The sequence below is a fragment of the Cucurbita pepo genome, chromosome 6, assembly GCF_057944985.1.
Source record: "Cucurbita pepo subsp. pepo isolate OVF chromosome 6, ASM5794498v1, whole genome shotgun sequence".
NCBI lineage: Eukaryota > Viridiplantae > Streptophyta > Magnoliopsida > Cucurbitales > Cucurbitaceae > Cucurbita > Cucurbita pepo.
This window is the reverse complement of record NC_141803.1, coordinates 1446258-1464895: the sequence shown is the minus strand read 5'-3', so window position 1 is coordinate 1464895 and position 18638 is coordinate 1446258. Positions and strand designations below refer to the sequence as shown.

The following is an 18638-nucleotide window of genomic DNA, read 5'->3' as shown; positions in this document are numbered from 1 at the left end:
TAAATTTTGTGAAGGATATAAGATATAATTGAAAATTTAATGTTGGAAGTATTTTGGCCAATTTAAGCATTTACGGAGAACCGGAGAAAGACGAGACCGCGGGAAGGTCGCAGTTGCAGCGGAAGCAGAGCAGACGGCCAAGCCATGGGAGAGGATGCGTATACCAGATAGCAGATAGCAGATAGAGGTACTCATCTCATATGGAACCCTAGTTCAATGACCTCTTGTATTTCTTCCATTTACTCGATCTTGGAACAAGATTTCATTGTTTAGAATCACTGCTACACTTGATCGGAAGAATATTGGCAGCATGGAACGAAAAGTAGCTCAGGTGAACGAAATCGAGCTTAAAGAGAAAAATTAAAGTAGAATAAGCTTTTGGCCAGTTGCATTTGTACTGAATATAGGCGAAAAGATAAACCATCAACTTTCTGGGTAATCGTTGCGTTAGAGGATGTCTGGATGAGGTACCATAGGGTTGATCATGTGAATTGTTCCTTGTACTGCTCGATGACTGTAGTGTATTATTTTGCTTGGAAAATTTTTATGATACTGTAGTATCGGCCTGTTGAATCATTTATATGGAGCAATTGCAAGGCTAGTTTCTGTTGAATCATTTCAGCTGCTGTATTTTAGGATACGAGTGGTTCAACCTAGTCATTCCATAAAATTCCCTTGTTCATTGCTTATTCACACCAATATTTAATTCTATTCACGTACCTCGTTTTTGGGTCTGGCTTGGAAGAATCTGGGGCTAATTGATTTTCCTTAAAGAAAAAGATGGGAAATGGAAGTCTCCCTTCTCCTTATGCGATGTGAAGTGTGGAGTACATGGTCTATAGATTTAACCGATTCTGTGAACAGCATACTTCAAGCTAATGTTCAATTGTTGGCTCATGCAGCAGGAAGTGTAGCGAGGTCTGGCCTTTCAACCTACTCTGAAGCACCTCCTTTGACATCTTACCCTAATTCAACCTCTATTGACCAATGGTACATCCCTCCTGATGATTTGCTGAAACATGTAAGAATTTTATCTTTAGCATAAAATATATTTATTTAATGAGTGCTTTGCATGACTTGTGACTGTCGAAAAATTCATCAGGACCGGGAGCTTATGGATATACTGAAGTAGGAACCATTAGTAATCACCCGGAACCAGTTATTGGGGGCAGTTCGAGTGCAAAAGGCTACAGATCTCCATTTGAAGATTCATTAGCAAGTCAAAGACAAGATATTGCAGTGGGCAATAGTCCAGGACTGATGGATATGGCAGAAATAGGTCATGAAAGGGCCAATTCTCTTGGTCTCAGAACTGCTGATTGCGATCCAATTTCGTCTCGGGAATCAAACATTATTTTCGTTGATGGACTTCCTACAGATTGTACTAGGAGAGAAGTAGGCCGTATCCTTTTGCCTCATGTGCTTACTTTTGTTACTATTTCTCCTGTCTCTCCAACTTTATTTACACCCTGTGCTTTAACTTTCCTAGGGTGTAGGCAGCATCCCAAACAAGTTGAGCTTCTCTTAAAACTTAAAACAACCATTGTTGTCTTCTTGATGTCACTTTAGTCAAAGAAAATAGGACGTAAATTGCAATAGACAGAACTATTGTCACGTAGTCATGTTTTGTCATATCTTAACTTCGAATTGTAAGATCTTTTCCGCCCATTTATTGGCTATAAAGACATCAGAGTTGTTCACAAGGAGCCCAGACGGGTAAGTTATCAGGCTCCCTTTACTTTAAAATTTAAACTATGGAGGCATGTTTTACTACGATAAGGCCTTCATTGGCAATTAACAACTGCATGCACTCTATGGTGGAGGTCCTGTTTATAATTATTGTGTCCTTGTGCTCAGATTTTATGGTATTATTTTTCTTCTGTCATATGTTCTTAAACGTCATTGTACATTTCTTCTGTTATAACGAGTATTTGAACTGCAGCGTGGAGACAAGGCTACGGTATTATGTTTTGTTGAGTTCATTGAAGCAAGATATGCCCGGGCTGCAATGGAAGCTCTTCAAGGTATTGTATGATTTATTCCTTTCTGTACGGGTGATAATCTAAGTCAAAACGTAAAGATAAATGCTTGAAGAAACTGAAAACGTGCAGCAGTATTTAGGGATTCTTATTGTGTATTGCTTGGTACATAAAATTTATGATCTAGTATTTAGCTAAGTATATCTGGCACTACAATTGCGCCGGATTCTAAGACAAAGGATGGCCAAACTGTATGATAAACCAAATGTTTCAGGTACTTGGGCACTCCTAAATCACTCACCAAAATAATGCCTCCGTTCTCCTTTCCCACTACCTCTTTAACTAATGATGCCATTGACATTATTTATGAACGGACACTCGATCAATGAATTTCTCTAAATGAACTAGGACAACTCTTCAAATGCTTCATATAAGTTTAGATAATCTGATGTATGATTTTCTGCAGGTTACAAGTTCGATGACAAAAAACCTGATTCCCCTGCTTTGAAGATTCAATTTGCACATTTTCCTTTCCGCTTACCATCTAACCACGATGACGGGCGATGAACTTACAAGTATGATTTCCTGTTAGGTGCCCTGTGGATCCTGTGAAATAGTAGAAGTTTATTCCCAGACAGAATATAGAATAAAATGGTTCAAATGAAGCATTTGGCAAAATGGTGGTTATCACCATATCTGATCTTACAACAGTTTTCAGTTTTTGATGTGGGCCGAGATGAGCCCAGAGAAGAATCAAATAGCCATTTTCCAAAAATAAAAATCATGTTTGGTATTGTCATTGATCAGTGCGACTTTTTTTGTTTCTGTTTTTGGCTAGCAAGTTGTAGTCAGATGACTTCTTAATCTTGTTCTGCCTGTCAGGTTTCAGACATCTTCTGCTTTGGATTATGAAAATGACATAGGGATAAAGATTCCTGACGAAGGTAATAAACTTTATGTGAATGATGATTATTTTCACATAAAACCAACCCACACCCAAAGTGGGGTATTTCTGAGTTACAAATTTATAACCCATGTGAATATATATAAATCTTTTGTCTCAAGAATAGTTTTACAGAGAAAGGGGGAGGACAAGGGGTTAAAGTTCACATTTTTCAAGCTTGTGGGGTTTGAAAGCTTAGAATTTCCGATCATAAGGGATACAAAGTTAAATCCCATTATCGAGTAATAATAGGTAAAAATCAACTCATCTACATTTAAGATGATAATTGAAGTTTTATTGACTAACTTACGTTAGAGTTATAGTTGACCTTTAAATATTGATATGGTTACGTGCTCATTTTTAAATTGTTTTATGTTATTTTTTATAATTTTTTTGTGACACTATTTTTATTAATAGTTTATGTATAGATCTAGTTTATATATATAATAATTATGAATGAGCAATTGATTGAAAATATAAGGAAGATAATCTTTTTAATTTATCTCTAAGCTAAATGCGCTTAGAAGCTATGTATGGAGCATAATTTAATCTCATAGGTTTAGTCTTACAATCGTGTTCTATTTGATTCCAAGATCATAAATTTATTGGTATCTCAAGTTTGAATTCAATAACTCTCCGACTTTTGATTATTTTTAGATTATGCAAGTTTCAAACAAGTGCTTCAAGACCTGCCTTGGGGCTGGGGATACCAATTAAAGCTGTTCCAACTAAAGCATTGACCGTGATGGAAACCCCAAAAAATGGAGCTGGTGCAGGTACGTACACACCCACATAAAAAGGGTAAAGAATAAGAAGGAAGCTTTAAAAAGAATTGAACATTTCATTTAAATTCCATTCTGTCTGTCATGTCTAGTAATCTAACCTGTATATGGCTCTAAACTACAAATATTTCTTTGTGATTTCAATTTCATAACAAGAACATATGAAAAAATAATTTAGAGAAGGGAAAAAAAAAAAAAAGAAGAAGAAAGGAACCCCATTAGTGAAATGGGCAACAGCTTCAGGCTGTGAAACGAACAGATACCCAAAAAGGATTAGATTCTGAGTTCCTTAGCTAAAGAAAAGAAGTCCCTGCAAGGCCATGGTGCAGCAGATTATGAGCAATGGCATCTCTGGCTTTCATGGAGGACACTGACCTCAAAGCAACTTCAGGAGCCATTTCATCATCTTGAAGCTCTGTTGAGAGTTCTCTATCCATTTCCTCATTCCCCAATTCACAAATATTGTGGAGAACACAGCAAGCTCCGAGCACCACCGGCAAGTCCTGAAGCTTCACCTCCGTCCGCTTCTGCAGGCAGCGCCACCGTCCCTTCAGCCGAGCAAAGGCATCTTTAGCCACCTTCTGAATCTCCCCAATCTTCTCGTTGAAAGCATGTTGAGTCCAGGTTAAATGTTGCTGTGTATAAGGTACCAAAACCCAGTCCAGTAATGGGTAACTTGAGCCCCCAACAATCCAAACCCCCTTTAATAGTCCCCCGTTTGCCCTTTGAAACAGAGCTGATTTCTCTAGAACTTGATCGTCCGGCATTGATCCCGGCCAACCGATGCACACGTCGGTGAACACCCCTCTCGGATCCACGACTCCTTGGACTGTAATTGAATATGATGTTTTTTGATTTCTCTCTGTGTGGCGCTTGTTGAAATAAGCTGCGACGCTGATTTTGGGGGCGATGATCGGAATGTGTGTGGTGTACATTGAACCAACGACGTTAGGGATCCCGGAAATTGATTCGTATTCCTCTTTGATTCTTCTCAGAGTTTCTTCCTCCGGCCATTGCAGGTGCTTCGGCATTAGCACTGTTCTAATGGCGGTGCAGACCTCGAGTATCAGTTTATGGCAGGTGGATATACCTAACCCGAATTTCTTTGATACGACTCGAAGGGGGTCGCCGGTGGCTAATCTCCATAGACAGACGGCGACTCTTTGCTGGACGGGAATGGCGGTTCGAAGAGTCGTGTCCTCTTTGGCTATGGCGGAATTAAGCTCTTCACAAATCATATCAAAAGTTGCCCTTCCCATTCGGAATTGCTTCTTGAATTCTTCATCGGGATAATCCGGACTGTTACATTCATCCCACCAGGCTTTTGACCTGTCTTTTACCCATAGTCTCCGGTGATGTCCGCCGCCATCGCCGCCGCCGCCGCGTTTGTTTGATTTGACGATTTCGATCTTCTGTAATCCATCGGAAGCTGCTGCAACCGCGACGGAGTTGGCTGCTAATCGCGATTTCTTTCGCTTCAACCGGTCGGATTCTTCGACTTCAGAGTAATAATCTTGAGCTTCTGAGTAGAAATCATCCATGACTTTCGTCTTCTTCCTGTGATTAACCTCCATCGAAACCTTCGCCTCCATGGAAGCTCTATCGTGTTCTTCCTGCTCATACTTCTCCTGTTCATCCAACAGCAACAGAGAAGTAACCAGTCCCTTCAACTCCTTCCCTCTGCCATTTTTTCCGATTGAACCATCGTCTTCATCGGCTTCATCCCCTCTGTTCCTCTTCCTCGCACCGCCGTTGGTGGAATCATTCATCGGGGAAGAAGGGTCAAGAAATTTGAAAGAAACGAAATGAATTACGGGTTTGGTGAGAAAAAAAAAAAAAGGGTTTAGAAATGGAAAAAATGGAATTGTGGTGAGGGTTTTGTTGCTAATTCTTCTTCAACACCTTCCCTTGGAAGTTCATGATTACAGGTTTGACTCACCAATGTGAACACACAGATTACAGACCCCAAAACGCCGAAACAAACCCACAACGCTTTTGAAAATCGAAATACAAAATTATAATTTTATAAAAAATTATAAACAAAAATATATGAATAAATAAAAGATTGAAGAAGATGGGTGGATCGTCATCGTATGGCGGAAACCACATAATTTATCTGTGGTGGTCGGTGAGGACACAACTTTGGTTATTCCAAATCCAAACTCAACGTCCTTTTATTATTTTTTTTTTATATATTTATTTTTATTTTTTTAATTATGGAATTAATTAGCATTTTGGATTTTTCCCATGATGTGAAATATATAGTTTTTATTTTTGGTTTGCGTATGATTATATTACTTATATTGCAAAATACTATATAATAAGTATGATAGATGTTTGTTGATAGGGGGTCTATGAAATTACATCTTAAAGTAGGGATAAATTATGGGATTTAAGGTAAAGTATAACCATTTTTATTTTATTTTCCAAAACTCCGAACGTATTTTTCATATAATTGTAAAGATGTCCTTCGTGTTAATCTTGTTAAGTGCCAAAAATGAAATATCTGAAAAAAAAAAATACCAAACTAAAGATTTAGTAGATATCACTTTATAATTTCATAGGTCTTTGGTATTGGATTAAGGATGGTTTTGAAATAATAAAAAAGTTAAAGGGATATGTAAAATCTTTCCAAAGTTTTTAGAATCCATTTTTTTTTTTTCTAAAGGAATAATACTATTTTATATAAATATTTTAACTTTTAAAATTGCTAATTAAAATTGTATATTTGTGTGAAATAAATCTTTAAATTCTTAAATTTTTATATTTGTAATAATAAATCATATAAATTGTGAACTCGAGCTGTGAAAGTCAATTGGATTCCCTCCATTTTATTTTATTAATTTAAATAGAAACCGGAGGCGTGGGGCCCAACAGTGTAAAGATATAAATATAATGAAAACCTGCCAAATAAAGGAGAAAAAAGTAATGGAATATTTAAAAAAAATAATAATATAAAAAATAATATAATAATTAGTTGTTTGATTAGGAGGGTTTTGAAGATTGACAAGTGTGAACACGGAATGGTAGAATATGGTTGTTTACGGCTTCCACTCAGGGCGGTCGTTCGTTGGAAGCGGTGACTTGGGATTGCCAACACGCGGTTTTTTACTTTTCTTTTTCCTTTTCCATTTATTTTTTTCTCCGGTTTACTTAACAATTTTAAAACTCTATACAATGGTATGATATTGTCCACTTCCAGCATAAGTTCTCAGAACTTTCCCAAAATGCCTAGAGAGTATTCATGAATTATAAACCCATGATCACCAACACTTCCCTTTGAACAGCCGCCGATGTGGGACTAACACTTCCTCTCGAACAAAGTGCGCCTCCCCTAATCGAGGCTCGACTCCTTTGAATTCTTAATCATTTTTAGCCTCCTCTTCTTTTGGAGTCATTTGTAATATTTGAGAATTGACCCATCTATTGGCACGACTAAGTTTAAGGTATAGTATCGATAACATGTAACATATTATAGCGGACGATATCTATTAACCTAACAATTATAAATGGTATTAGAGTCCGTCACATTATCTACAAACAATTGACACAGTTGAGTAGTTACAATATTCAGTATGACACAGTTGAGTAGTTACAATATTCACTTGAAGTTTGTAGAAATGATCAGATAGTACTCCACCAAATTTATTAAAAAAAGATCGTAAATCTTTTTAAGTTCGTAAATTTATTGCTATATTTTAATACAATGTCATGTGAGTCTTCAACTTTATCGTTTACTGTGACATTGGTTTGAAAATGTTTTAAATCTTGTATATCTCACTCTCTTTAATTTTATGTTATTTAATGTCAATAGAAATAATTAAATATAAAAATTTTACCATATGAAAGCATAGAAATATATACAATGCCCAAATTTCAATAATTATCTATGCAATTATGCAATTGGAACCAAATGTAGCATTCAACTGTAACACCATAACCTTGTTAGAGTTACAATTTTTGTTTCAAGTTATCTACTCATCAATTCAATTACTATTTTTCGTACAACATTTTAACAAAATTCTACTAAAAAAAGGAGTAATTAATTAAATTTTGAAATTTATTTTAGGTTTCTTCCCAAGTATATTTTTTTTATCAATGAAAAATGCCTACGTTGACACTAGACACTATTATTATTATTATTATGCTATAAGAATGGAATTTATTTTATTATTTTCTGATGTGTCATCAGTCATCTCATCAAGAGGGAAAAAAAAAAAAAAAAAAAAATCAATGTCAAAACTAATAAAACTATGAGCATTATCTCAACAATCATTTTCCTTGAAATTAGAAGTTCAAAATCATTGTTGTGCTAATAAGGCTATTATATAAAGAAATTTCCATACATGAAATAATTTTATGAGAAAATAAAATTCCTATCGAGGACTACAGAGTACAGAAGTGATACCATCTAATTTGGTACGAGTACAGAAGTGATACCATCTAATTTGGTACGAGTACAGAAGTGATACCATCTAATTTGGTACGAGTACAGAAGTGATACCATCTAATTTGGTACGAGTACAGAAGTGATACCATCTAATTTGGTACGAGTACAGAAGTGATACCATCTAATTTGGTACGAGTACAGAAGTGATACCATCTAATTTGGTACGAGTACAGAAGTGATACCATCTAATTTGGTACGAGTACAGAAGTGATACCATCTAATTTGGTACGAGATCTTAAGCTACAACGATTGTTTTTTTTCATAATTTTTCTCTCTCTAACTCTTGAGAGGGAAGACCATATGACGGCTTAGTGGGCCATGCCTAGAAGAAGATTGAGCCACAAAGTTGAAAAAATTCAAACTTATACGCTACCTTTTGACTAATAGAGAGGCCGTGTGGTGTGGCACGCCCCCCTCCGATTAAAGTTTATAAAGACAAAGTGGAGATGGAAGCAAAACAATCAAACAAATCTCCTTTTCTCCCCTTAATTTCTCAATTTTCAATTATACACAAAAGCAGCGTAAAGCAAACGGTAATTGTGGGAACCTTTGAGCAATTGTGTGTAGAACAGAAGAAATCATGAACAATAATGATAATAATTGCAGAATCACACAAGGGAAATGTGAAATTCGTTTCAAACAATCCCTCTAAAACCCACCGTTCACCTAATTCCCAATACCCTAAATAGTGTGAAATAAATTGATGAACTTAAAGCATTAATATGAACGAAACCCAGCCAATCACAAAGTCAAGGAATCTAATAATAGAGAGTGGGGGGTTAGGTTAGGCTAAATCCATTTCCCTCTCCCTTTCCCTTCCCCTTCCCCTCTCTCTCTCAACCAACTTGAATGAGCCGAATTTGAATAAAGAAGCATGGGAACGAACAATAATTTTACTCAAAATAAATAAATGAAGAAATAAAACTCACCATGATTTTTCCCACCAAATTAATGAACGGTTGGGCCGAGTCCTATTTGAACCAGTCAACTTCCCACCAGTATGGCTGGCCGACTATCTTTGCGCGTCTGGTGGCAGTAACGGCTCTGTGAAGAACATGTGCTGTTGAAGACTTTCCTAGTCCGAATATGCGGTACAGAAGACAGAGAATATGATACTTTGAAGAGCTCCCCCTGAATAAGACTGCCAACAAAAGGAAACTGGTTTATTTCTGCCCAAAGAATATGTAGTTCCTAGTTTCATGTCTCAACTTATTAGAATCATTTTTACGATGAGGGTTGGCCAAGTCATAAATCATAGGCTAAAAAAGCTTCAAGGACCTCCATATCCCTGCAATTTGTATCAAACAAATCTAGAACTTAACCCATTGCAAGTAATTACATTTGACGGATGGGGTTGCCTTTTTCTCCAAGCTTTATAACTAAATTCAAAGGAAATTACGGACGAAGGATACGGCGAGATGTGTCGAGAGAGGTTGTATATTGTTTCTTTTTCCAGATCCAGAAACTTGCATGTCCGAACCAATTGGCTCCACCATTCTGTGGGAATAGAGATGTATTTTTGATCAATTTCGAAAGTAAAAAATGGAGCCAAGTCAATCAGGAATTTAACCTACTCTCAAACCCATGTCCTGCGTCCTGACTAACGAGTCAAGTAAGAGATTTGCCCGCCCATTCCCGTTCACGTCGTTTTGTTTGGCTTTCATTTTGTTAAATTTCTCTTTCCCCTTCTCGAGAAAACGTTCATGCACAAAGTAGTCGTTTGGATCATCACCACGAGACATGCAGTCCTGCATGATCCATGGTGAAAACTAAGTAATGGATAGATGAGGATTACAGTTCAAACATTTTTCCATTTGCAGTAAAGTACAAGTTTGAATGATTAAACTATTTTTTAAAAAATCGGACAAAAAGAACCAGAGGAGAAATTCATAACTGGATGGACATAATGAATTTATAAAGCAAACATAAACATAGCATATACTTCATAATCTCCTGTCGAGCAAGGGGTAATGTTATGGGCAGATTGAAATATTTTACAATTTGTTTATAGGAATATTAAGCTAACTTTTTTCTTTTGGTAGGAATATTATGCAAAATTTTCAGTCCATTGAAGTGTTAAAGGGTACGAAGTTGGCATTTAAGCATGTCAATAAACTCATAATTATTTACCTTGCAAGGCTCTGGTGTGAATTCTAACCAACAGATTTCCAGTCTGACAAATCAGCATTGCCACCCCCAGATTCAGCGCTTGAAGTTACTGGGTTTTCCAGAAATGACTTTCTCAAAATTCGCAAGTTTTTCCAAAACCTGTAACAAAAAGAAAAAGTAATTACTTTACTTGCTATAAAGATTGGAGAAGTAAGAAATGCGAATATCCATGCATGAAAAGATGCAGACAGAAGTTCCTCATTATGCAGAAGATATTAAAGTCACAAACCAACAATGAGAAAGGAGAAAGGGAAAGCTTTGAGATCTAAGCTTAAGAGCGTAATAAAGTTGAGATTCATAATTTGAAATTTTAAATGTCCTTTCATTTTCCTGGTGTCTTTGTACCAAAGGCAAGCTAAACAATGAAATAAGATTTTTTAGACTTGTGGGATGAGATGGCTCATCTCCCAACTCTGTTATTTTTCTCAATATCTGTCGACGCATTCGAGCATCAAAGTTAGCTCCACTGTCATTACTATTGCAATATTGAAGGAGATTAGAATTTTCAGAATCTGAATCTCGAGTGTCTTGTTTATTTGATGCTAAAGTTTCTCAAACAGATAGCTGCATCTCCCTCGTTCTTTTACTGTCAAACGAGTTCTGCACTCAAAAGGTTCATCATGGTCAGTTAGAAACCAACAAATATTCTGAATGTGCCATAAATGATCTCAACTAAGTTTTGCAACTACCGCAGCTTCAAAAGTGAATGTTAGAAGAAGATATTATTGACACTTATCTCAGATGAACAGACCTCGTATGAAAATCAAGGGGTTTTTTTGGGTAAGAATTGAGCTTGCAAGGGGAAAGTTGAAATGAGGCATTCAGAAGATGATTACTTGAAAGTTGTTCAGATCAAGATAGCAGCAAGCTTATACTAATTCATTTTCCCCCTAAAAAGTTTCTTACTTTATTTTGTTTGTTTATTTACCGAAGCACTGCTTGGAATCTCTTCCAATAACAGACGTGGATCATCCAATACATCATGACTGTTCCTATTTTTTTTTTTTCTCTTCAAAGCTGTCAGTTCTTTCTCATCATCTTCAGCTTCTTCTCCAAATGATAGTAAATTTCGTTTTCTACAGTACGCAAACATACCAAGCAACAGAGAAATCAGGAGTAACCAAGGTATGTATCTCCGAAGAGAGTTCTGCAATGTATGAACTCTAACTTCACAGCTTTCTTCTTAGTGTCCATGTTTTCAGAATCAACATCGTCTCTAATCGATTCCAAAGTACCTTAAAGATTCTTTTTACATAATAGAAGCTTATAACATTAGGGAAACATGAAAGGACCATCAAAAGTAAAAACTATTATGAAACTGCAACCTAGTTCAAAACTTCTATCATTAAATCCTACCTCAACTGATTTTATCTTGGGTGGATCCACAGGATCCCCATTGACCTAAAACAACCAATGAACTCCATCATTACATTAGCAAGCAATATCAAAATGGTTGCACAATAAGAATCATTGTTACCTTTCTTTAAATTGATGCTTCTTGTCAAGTTCATCACATCGACTCGAGGTTATAACAACATTTAGTTCCATTAGAATGAGGCGACCCAGCATTTGCACATGCTACCGAGCCCCTGTGCTTGAATCTAAGCCGTGAGTAAAACTCCTCGAGGGAAATACCCCATATATACTTTCATCACCTGTGTGAAAATGCAGATTGCCGAAAAATAAGAAAAATAATGATGCATACGCACGATTTTGGAAATTTGGACATTGATGCCCGACATTTTGGCTCGCGTCCCTCTTCCCTGTTGTTATCTATTTTCCTAGTCCCCTCCTTCAGACAACGGACTAATTCCGTGCCTAATACCTTCCCATCTACATGGTAGCAAGGCAGCCTGATCTGCTTGATTAGCTTCTCCACTTCTCCTTCTATTGTTCTATCATGGTGTTCATAAACACTATGAAGACACTATCCCACATTGTCTTAGGACAGCATAGCCAGTGACTACATGCCACAAAGTAACATAACATTCTCGATAACTTAAGAACGCTATCCAAATATCATTAGGCAGATAATAATAATACATTCTCGAAACGTCATTAGGCAGAGAATGATCGAGTGAACTTCATTAACTACCAATTCACTTGAACTCTCTTTAATTTCTCCATGCAAGCACTCAACGATCAGCTTCTCTAACAAATATCCACTACCAGTAGAATACAGAGCTTTACAAAAACACTAACCAATAAATGCAGCCAGAATAGAAGCAAGACAGAAATGGATGGACCTGTGCCACTACCGGTAGGATCACAGCTCTGAACAATGAAATCCGGTATAATCCGGTGAATGGTGGTGTTATCGTAGTAGTCATCAAGACAAAGCCGAACGAAATTTCTGGCGGCTTTTGGAGCCTCCTTAGGCCAGCGCTCGATATCGAGCGATCCAACGTGGTATTCAACACGACCTTCCCCCTCGTCGGCGGCTCTAATACGTTAACTGCCGACATTATCACTCAATTATCAGAGAATCCATTCGCCGCTGCGAGCGATACCTTCCGCTCAGTCGAAATATTCCCGCGGGGAAGAAGGAAGCGGGAGTGAAATTTTTTTTTTTATTTTTTTTATTTTTTTTTTTGGTGAAAATTTTGACTTGTCCGGTGAAAATTGAAGAATGCGGTGAAAATTTCACTTAAATGCCATCAAATTTTTTTTTTTACCCAAGAGGGTGAAAAAAATACTGTTTTGCTTAACTAGCCCTCTATTCCTAAAATTGCACTATCGGGTATTTTTAGACCGAAAAGTGAGTAAATAGACCATATTACCCCTCAAAGAACATTGGAAAAGTAATCCTCACTCTCAGTCGTCAAAAAAACTGAAGTCATTTCAGATCCAAATAGTAAAACGATAACCGGTTTCGCTAATGAGCGGGGACGGAGCTCTTCGGCTCGCCGGCAGATCTGTGACTCGACGTGATTTTCTGAACGCAAGTTTCTAGATCCGGGCTGTCGTACCAGTGACTACGGAGGTCCGGAAAATGGAGACCGAGAATGCGGAGGAGCTCGCATCGTCGACGGCTCCCACTCTCCTTCCACTCGCCTCTGCCGCGCAGCAGCCATATGTGTCGGAGCTCCTTTCTTTCACACTCGATCGTCTAAACAAGGTTATTTTTTAACATCTCTCACCTGTTGTGTGTTGCACTAGGAAATGGAGTGGTTGAATGCAATCTAGCTCAGAAATAACAATGTCTTGATTTTCTTCTGATTATTTAATTGATTGGTTTGAAGTTGAAAGCAAGTGCCTCAGTGTCTATTCTGTAATTAGTGACATATCTCGTCATGTATAGGAACCGGAGCTTCTTCAGGTGGATGCGGAGCGAATTCGGAGGCAAATACAAGAGGTGGCAGTGGGCAACTACCGAGCTTTCATTGCCGCCGCCGATGCGTTGCTTGCAATTCGAGAAGAAGTATCTTCCATCGATAAGCATCTTGAAACTTTGGTAATTCCGAAGTCCTATTGCCTTTCCTTCATTTACTTGCATATGTTCATGGTTTGAGATCTTAATATTAGGGGAAAGTGTACTTTATGCCGATAATTGTTCAGATGATTATTGCTAATTGACTATTGACAGTGTGGTAGTTAATCAATTTCTGCACTGGACTTCACATGGCAATCAAATGTTTCAATCAATTTTAACTTTCTTGGCTTGATAGATTGTATACAAAGTGAAATCACTTGGGTTGTTTCATCTGTTAAGAGATCACCTCTCTGATGTTCCTCTTCTCATGCCTGTTTTATAACTATTATTGTCGGTATTATAATCGTTGTTCTTGCGAGGATTAAAATTGTTTATTTACTACAACATTCTCCTTATTATTAGCTGTGGGAGGATAACACTTATGATGAGGCAGTAAAGTCAACGGATCATACTGTTCTTACATTTACACATGTGACAATATTTGATATTGAGATATTAATTTCCTCTGTTACAGATATCTGAGATTCCAAATTTGACATCGGGTAGCACAGAGTTTATTGAATCTGCGGAACAGATTCTGGAGAAGAGGAAGATGAACCAGATATTGCTAACACATCACAGTACTCTGCTTGATTTACTTGAAATTCCTCAGCTTATGGATACGTATGTAATGCAACGTTTGACCTATGCACTAAAATTTTACCTCGTGTTCTTATTTTTGTTACAGTGTAAGCTAAAAATATGTTAAAGCAATTCCCCTTGCTGACTGCTAATATATAGTTAATAAGAATATAATTTTTAAGCTATTGCTGGCATGTACCTTTCATTTACTTGGTACTGTTGTACAGGAGCTGATATGTTTTGTTGTTGGTTTTATTTTTTTGTTTTACATTCTAAACCTATTTTAGCCCCAATTCTTATAAAAAAAAAATCTATTTTAGCTCAATACATGTTCACCCTATAAACTTTATGGAGCTTAGTTTGGTCGGATAAGTTTTACTCTGCACACGTGCTGAGCCAAGACGCCCACTAGACAAGGATTAATGTGCTTCCATCTCTATTTAATTTTCTTTAGTTAACTGCTCTAGACTTGAAAGATTATAATTGTAAATATAACGAAGAAGAGCATGCATGGTAAATTTGAAGCACGAGCTTGCTTCAGGAATTAATGATAGCATGAATTCAAAATCTTTTTCATATTATTTTGGTCCTATATTTTTAGAACATTACAAAAGAGGTATTTGGTGATTCCGTTTCTTCTGCAGGTGTGTAAGAAATGGAAATTATGATGAAGCTCTTGACTTGGAAGCATTTGTCGCAAAACTTTCAACTATGCACCCTAAGTAAGTTTTTCACCTATTATTCACAAAGTGATTTTCTGTTTTGGAAGCTACTGTAACAAGCATCTTAACTAGACTTTGTTTTTCCCATAGAGTACCAGTTATTCAAGCACTGGTGTCAGAAGTCAGGCAAACCACCCAATCTCTTCTTTCTCAACTTCTCCAAAAACTTCGCTCAAATATTCAGGTAACCTTCTTGAATTATGATTATGCTAGCACATGTCATAAAAATCATGATATAAGAATTATAATAATTTCTTAAATACTGCAGCTGCCTGAATGTCTCCGCATCATTGGATATCTACGTCGAATTGGAGTATTTAGTGAATATGAAATGCGTTTACAGGTAAAAGTCTTTCATTTGTTTTAAATCTACTTTGCGTGTTATCTATTCTCAACTTGAAAAATTATAAGAAGTTTTCTGTACTAGATTTTGTCATCTTCTTTTCAATGGAGTTAATTATATGGGATTCCACTAATCTTCTTTCAGTTTTTAAGATGCCGAGAGGCATGGCTTACTGGAATTCTCGAAGATCTTGACCAGAGAAATGCTTATGAATATTTGAAAGGAATGATCAATTGTCATAGGACACATCTTTTTGACGTTGTTAACCAATATCGAGCTATATTTGCGGATGATACGTCCGGAAATGAAGAAAACTATGACAGTGGGCTTCTTTTTAGTTGGTCTATGCATCAGATAACTTCTCACTTGAAGACACTCAAAATAATGCTCCCAAAGATAACAGAAGGTGGATCTCTATCAAATATATTGGAACAGTGCATGGTAAGAATCCCTTTTGCCCAATATTTGATTAATTTATGAATAGTTATCGACTTATAGTTCTTGGAATCTTTTAAGAGTTTGAGGTTCAAAATACTGCGAAGCCTTTTGTGATTATCCTTTAGGTTTTGTTTTACTTGATTCGTTTTTATAGTTTTGCCTCCCTTTTTTGTGGGCTTTATTTTTATTTGTTCTTTTACTCTTTCAATTGTTTCCAGGAAGGTTCAGTTATTCGTTAGGTAAAAAAAAAATATTCAATGTAAAAAAAAAAACTTGGAATTCCAGCTACTTAATTTGTTTTTAATTATTCATTGTGTTATTTGCAGTACTGTGCTATGGGACTTGGCTGGGTTGGAATGGATTTTCGTGGTTTGCTTCCTCCACTTTTTGAAGAGTAAGGCAGCTATTATATTTTTGGTTTCTTGTTTTTCAAACTCAATATTAATGACATTATTTCTTTATAATTATTTAACTTAATTACTCTACAGGGCAGTTCTCAATTTATTTTCAAAAAATATGGGTACTGCAGTTGATAATTTTCAGGTAACCATCTGAAGCATGCTTTCTTCTAGACTGAAACTCCGCAATTCAATTTTTCTAAGGAAGACTGGTGATGTTGCTTGGCTGCAATCAATATCACTATCATGGCTCATGACTGACTGACTGACCATGTATTGCCTATGCAGTTAGTTCTGGATTCCCATCGTTGGGTCCCACTACCAGCTGTTGGCTTTCCGGCAACTACTATTGGTGAGGAAAGTCAGGAAGACGTGACTCCACCTTCATATTTGATGGAACATCCACCTCTTGCTGTTTTTGTGAATGGTATGTCAGATATTTGCTTCATATACTGTGAAATAGTTTTTCAAGTTTTCCCAGAAAACTTGTCATATATCTTCGAAAATGAAACAACACTTTTCATTTATGAAGAAGGCAGACTACAAAGAGTAGACTGAAAAGAAACAAAGATACACACGATAAAGAAGTGCAGAATGCATAAATCTAATAAAAAAGAGTTCCCCTGTTATAGTTGACTCCTGTACTGACTTTTGCTGCCATCTTGAAAATTTTGATAATATTGAGAAGAGCTCTCCAATTATGTTGCTATAGAATTATCTTTGTGCTTCTTAGAAATGGTGGAGTAAGCAATCAATTAGCCTGTTTGTATTGGAGGAGAATTAGTCTTTTGTACGAAGATTCATTTCTTGTCGAAGCAATCCCAGCTCTCCATCAAGCTGGGCTCTCCAACCCGATAATTTATCAATTGAATCGGTACTCGACTCCATAAAAGAAGCTTTAACTGTAAGGCACAGAGGAATAAACCAGAAGAAATAATGCCTTTAAAGAGGAGAAATCATATTGAACTAAAATGAATATAAAAGTGGGAACAATGCAACTTTGTTCTGCTTTTGTATAACCTGATCCATGTTAGTATTAATGCTGCATGCTGATAGATTCGTTTGAAGCTGAAAAAAGAAATCGGATGTGGTTTGCTTGCCTTTTGTTGTTTTTCATAGTAATGCTAATAGTTTGCTACATGGCTTGGTACAACTAATTTATCCGACCATATTTCAACCTATGAGCTCTAAGTAAGAAATTTGCACTAGAACTAGAAGTTTATTTTGTTGCAATATGTTAGGTTCGTTAACGACATCTCCTTTCGGTGGTATTAGGTGTATCGGCAGCTATGAACGAACTTCGCCATTGTGCCCCTTTGAGTTTGAAACATGTGATAGCTCAAGAACTAATAAAAGGATTGCAGGCTGTTTCGGATTCTTTATTGAGATACAACACAACTCACATGCTAAAAGATAATGAGTCTGGACTTTTCCTCCAGCTTTGCCGCGCATTCATAGAGGTGTTGTTTTCAGTTTTTTGCTTTGCCATTGCCATCTGAGATTTCCCTTCTAAAAGACTCCTAGCTCATTTTGCACCATCTTCTGTAGGTTGCTTATCCCCATTGTGCTACTTGTTTTGGCCGCTGTTATCCGGGCGGGGCGACGATTATATTGGACGCGAAAAGTTTGTATGAAGGCATCGGCCGCCTATTGACCGTCTCTTCCTCAAGAAACCTCCCGAAAATGGTCAGTAACGCCGAAGAGAATAACGCTACAGAAAATGGTGATATGCCTGCGCTGGACAATGGAGCTTCATCGGATGCTGATAAGGACCAGAAAAGCCCTTCCTTGCAGAGTAATGAAAAACATAGCGAAGGTGAAGAAGCAGAGCAGAGCAATTAAATTCAACAACCTACACTTGATTTTGCATCCCTACACTTGATTTTGCGTCTATTCTTTTAAACCTTCATTTGTAATTATTTTCAGTAAAAGTTAGCAGTTATATAGTGTATGTTATAGGAAACAGGGAGAGTTCATTTCCAAAAGGGAAAAAGCTGAAAATAAGTGTTTGATTCTTGAATCGTCCTAGAAATGCTTTATTTGATTGAATTGTTCGCCTTGATTCGTTATGTATTGTCAACAGTTTCACGATTTTGAAACGTGTCTGCTAGTGAGAGGTTTTCATATCCTAACAAGAAATGTTCTGGTATCCTCTCCAACCAAACCAATGTTTGATTTCACACAGACAAATAATCCAACCAATAAAGCAAATAACTCGTAAAGCAATATTTGAATGTATTATTTCTAAGAAATAAGTTCATAACATTCTCAAATAAATGATGTCAAAATTCATAAATTTCAAAAAAAAAAAAAAAAAATCTAATGTCATTTGTCGCTAAAATTTAAAGGGCGCAGCAGTA

The 18638-nt window shown here is 36.7% G+C and overlaps 2 protein-coding genes, 1 long non-coding RNA gene and 1 pseudogene across 8 annotated transcripts; 2 read left to right on the top strand and 2 right to left on the bottom strand.

The window, feature by feature from the left end:
- Positions 1 to 36: 36 nt before the first annotated feature.
- LOC111796994 (nuclear speckle RNA-binding protein B-like) lies at positions 37 to 3913 on the top strand (annotated as a pseudogene). Its single transcript, XR_015421330.1, has 8 exons — positions 37 to 187; positions 903 to 1019; positions 1085 to 1402; positions 1655 to 1716; positions 1943 to 2024; positions 2446 to 2769; positions 2862 to 3174; positions 3580 to 3913. The product of XR_015421330.1 is annotated as a nuclear speckle RNA-binding protein B-like (transcript).
- On the bottom strand, positions 3744 to 5725 carry LOC111796986 (protein ANTAGONIST OF LIKE HETEROCHROMATIN PROTEIN 1). The gene has a single exon (XM_023679827.2). It carries the CDS (start codon positions 5471 to 5473, stop codon positions 3998 to 4000), a length of 1476 nt encoding a protein of 491 aa, XP_023535595.1. The 5' UTR covers positions 5474 to 5725; the 3' UTR covers positions 3744 to 3997.
- Positions 5726 to 8119: 2394 nt separating this feature from the next.
- Positions 8120 to 12888, bottom strand: LOC111797379 (uncharacterized). Of its 5 annotated transcripts, none has more exons than XR_015421310.1 (6): positions 12526 to 12888; positions 11801 to 11978; positions 11680 to 11724; positions 10285 to 10422; positions 9729 to 9902; positions 8120 to 9651 (listed from the first exon to the last, which is right to left on the bottom strand). It is a non-coding gene; the product is annotated as an uncharacterized LOC111797379 (long non-coding RNA). The 5 variants fall into 5 exon arrangements; XR_015421311.1 differs by having other exon boundaries at positions 12570 to 12888; XR_015421313.1 differs by having other exon boundaries at positions 11801 to 11912; positions 12570 to 12888.
- Positions 12889 to 13143: 255 nt separating this feature from the next.
- On the top strand, positions 13144 to 18369 carry LOC111797081 (conserved oligomeric Golgi complex subunit 8). Its single transcript, XM_023679977.2, has 12 exons — positions 13144 to 13441; positions 13625 to 13777; positions 14271 to 14419; positions 15022 to 15099; positions 15190 to 15283; positions 15368 to 15442; positions 15587 to 15883; positions 16207 to 16274; positions 16369 to 16423; positions 16567 to 16705; positions 17554 to 17738; positions 17827 to 18369. The coding sequence occupies exons 1-12, from the start codon at positions 13316 to 13318 to the stop codon at positions 18118 to 18120; spliced, it is 1713 nt and encodes a 570-aa protein (XP_023535745.1). The 5' UTR covers positions 13144 to 13315; the 3' UTR covers positions 18121 to 18369.
- The last annotated feature ends 269 nt before the right edge of the window (positions 18370 to 18638 follow it).

Excerpts from the sequence above, each read along its gene's own strand:
- LOC111796986 (XM_023679827.2), bottom strand. The coding sequence starts at position 5,473 with ATGAATGATTCCACCAACGGCGGTGCGAGGAAGAGGAACAGAGGGGAT.
- LOC111797081 (XM_023679977.2), top strand. The coding sequence starts at position 13,316 with ATGGAGACCGAGAATGCGGAGGAGCTCGCATCGTCGACGGCTCCCACT. Across the intron at positions 13,442-13,624 it reads CACTCGATCGTCTAAACAAG|GAACCGGAGCTTCTTCAGGT; the intron begins GTTATTTTTTAA and ends CGTCATGTATAG. Across the intron at positions 13,778-14,270 it reads ATAAGCATCTTGAAACTTTG|ATATCTGAGATTCCAAATTT; the intron begins GTAATTCCGAAG and ends CCTCTGTTACAG.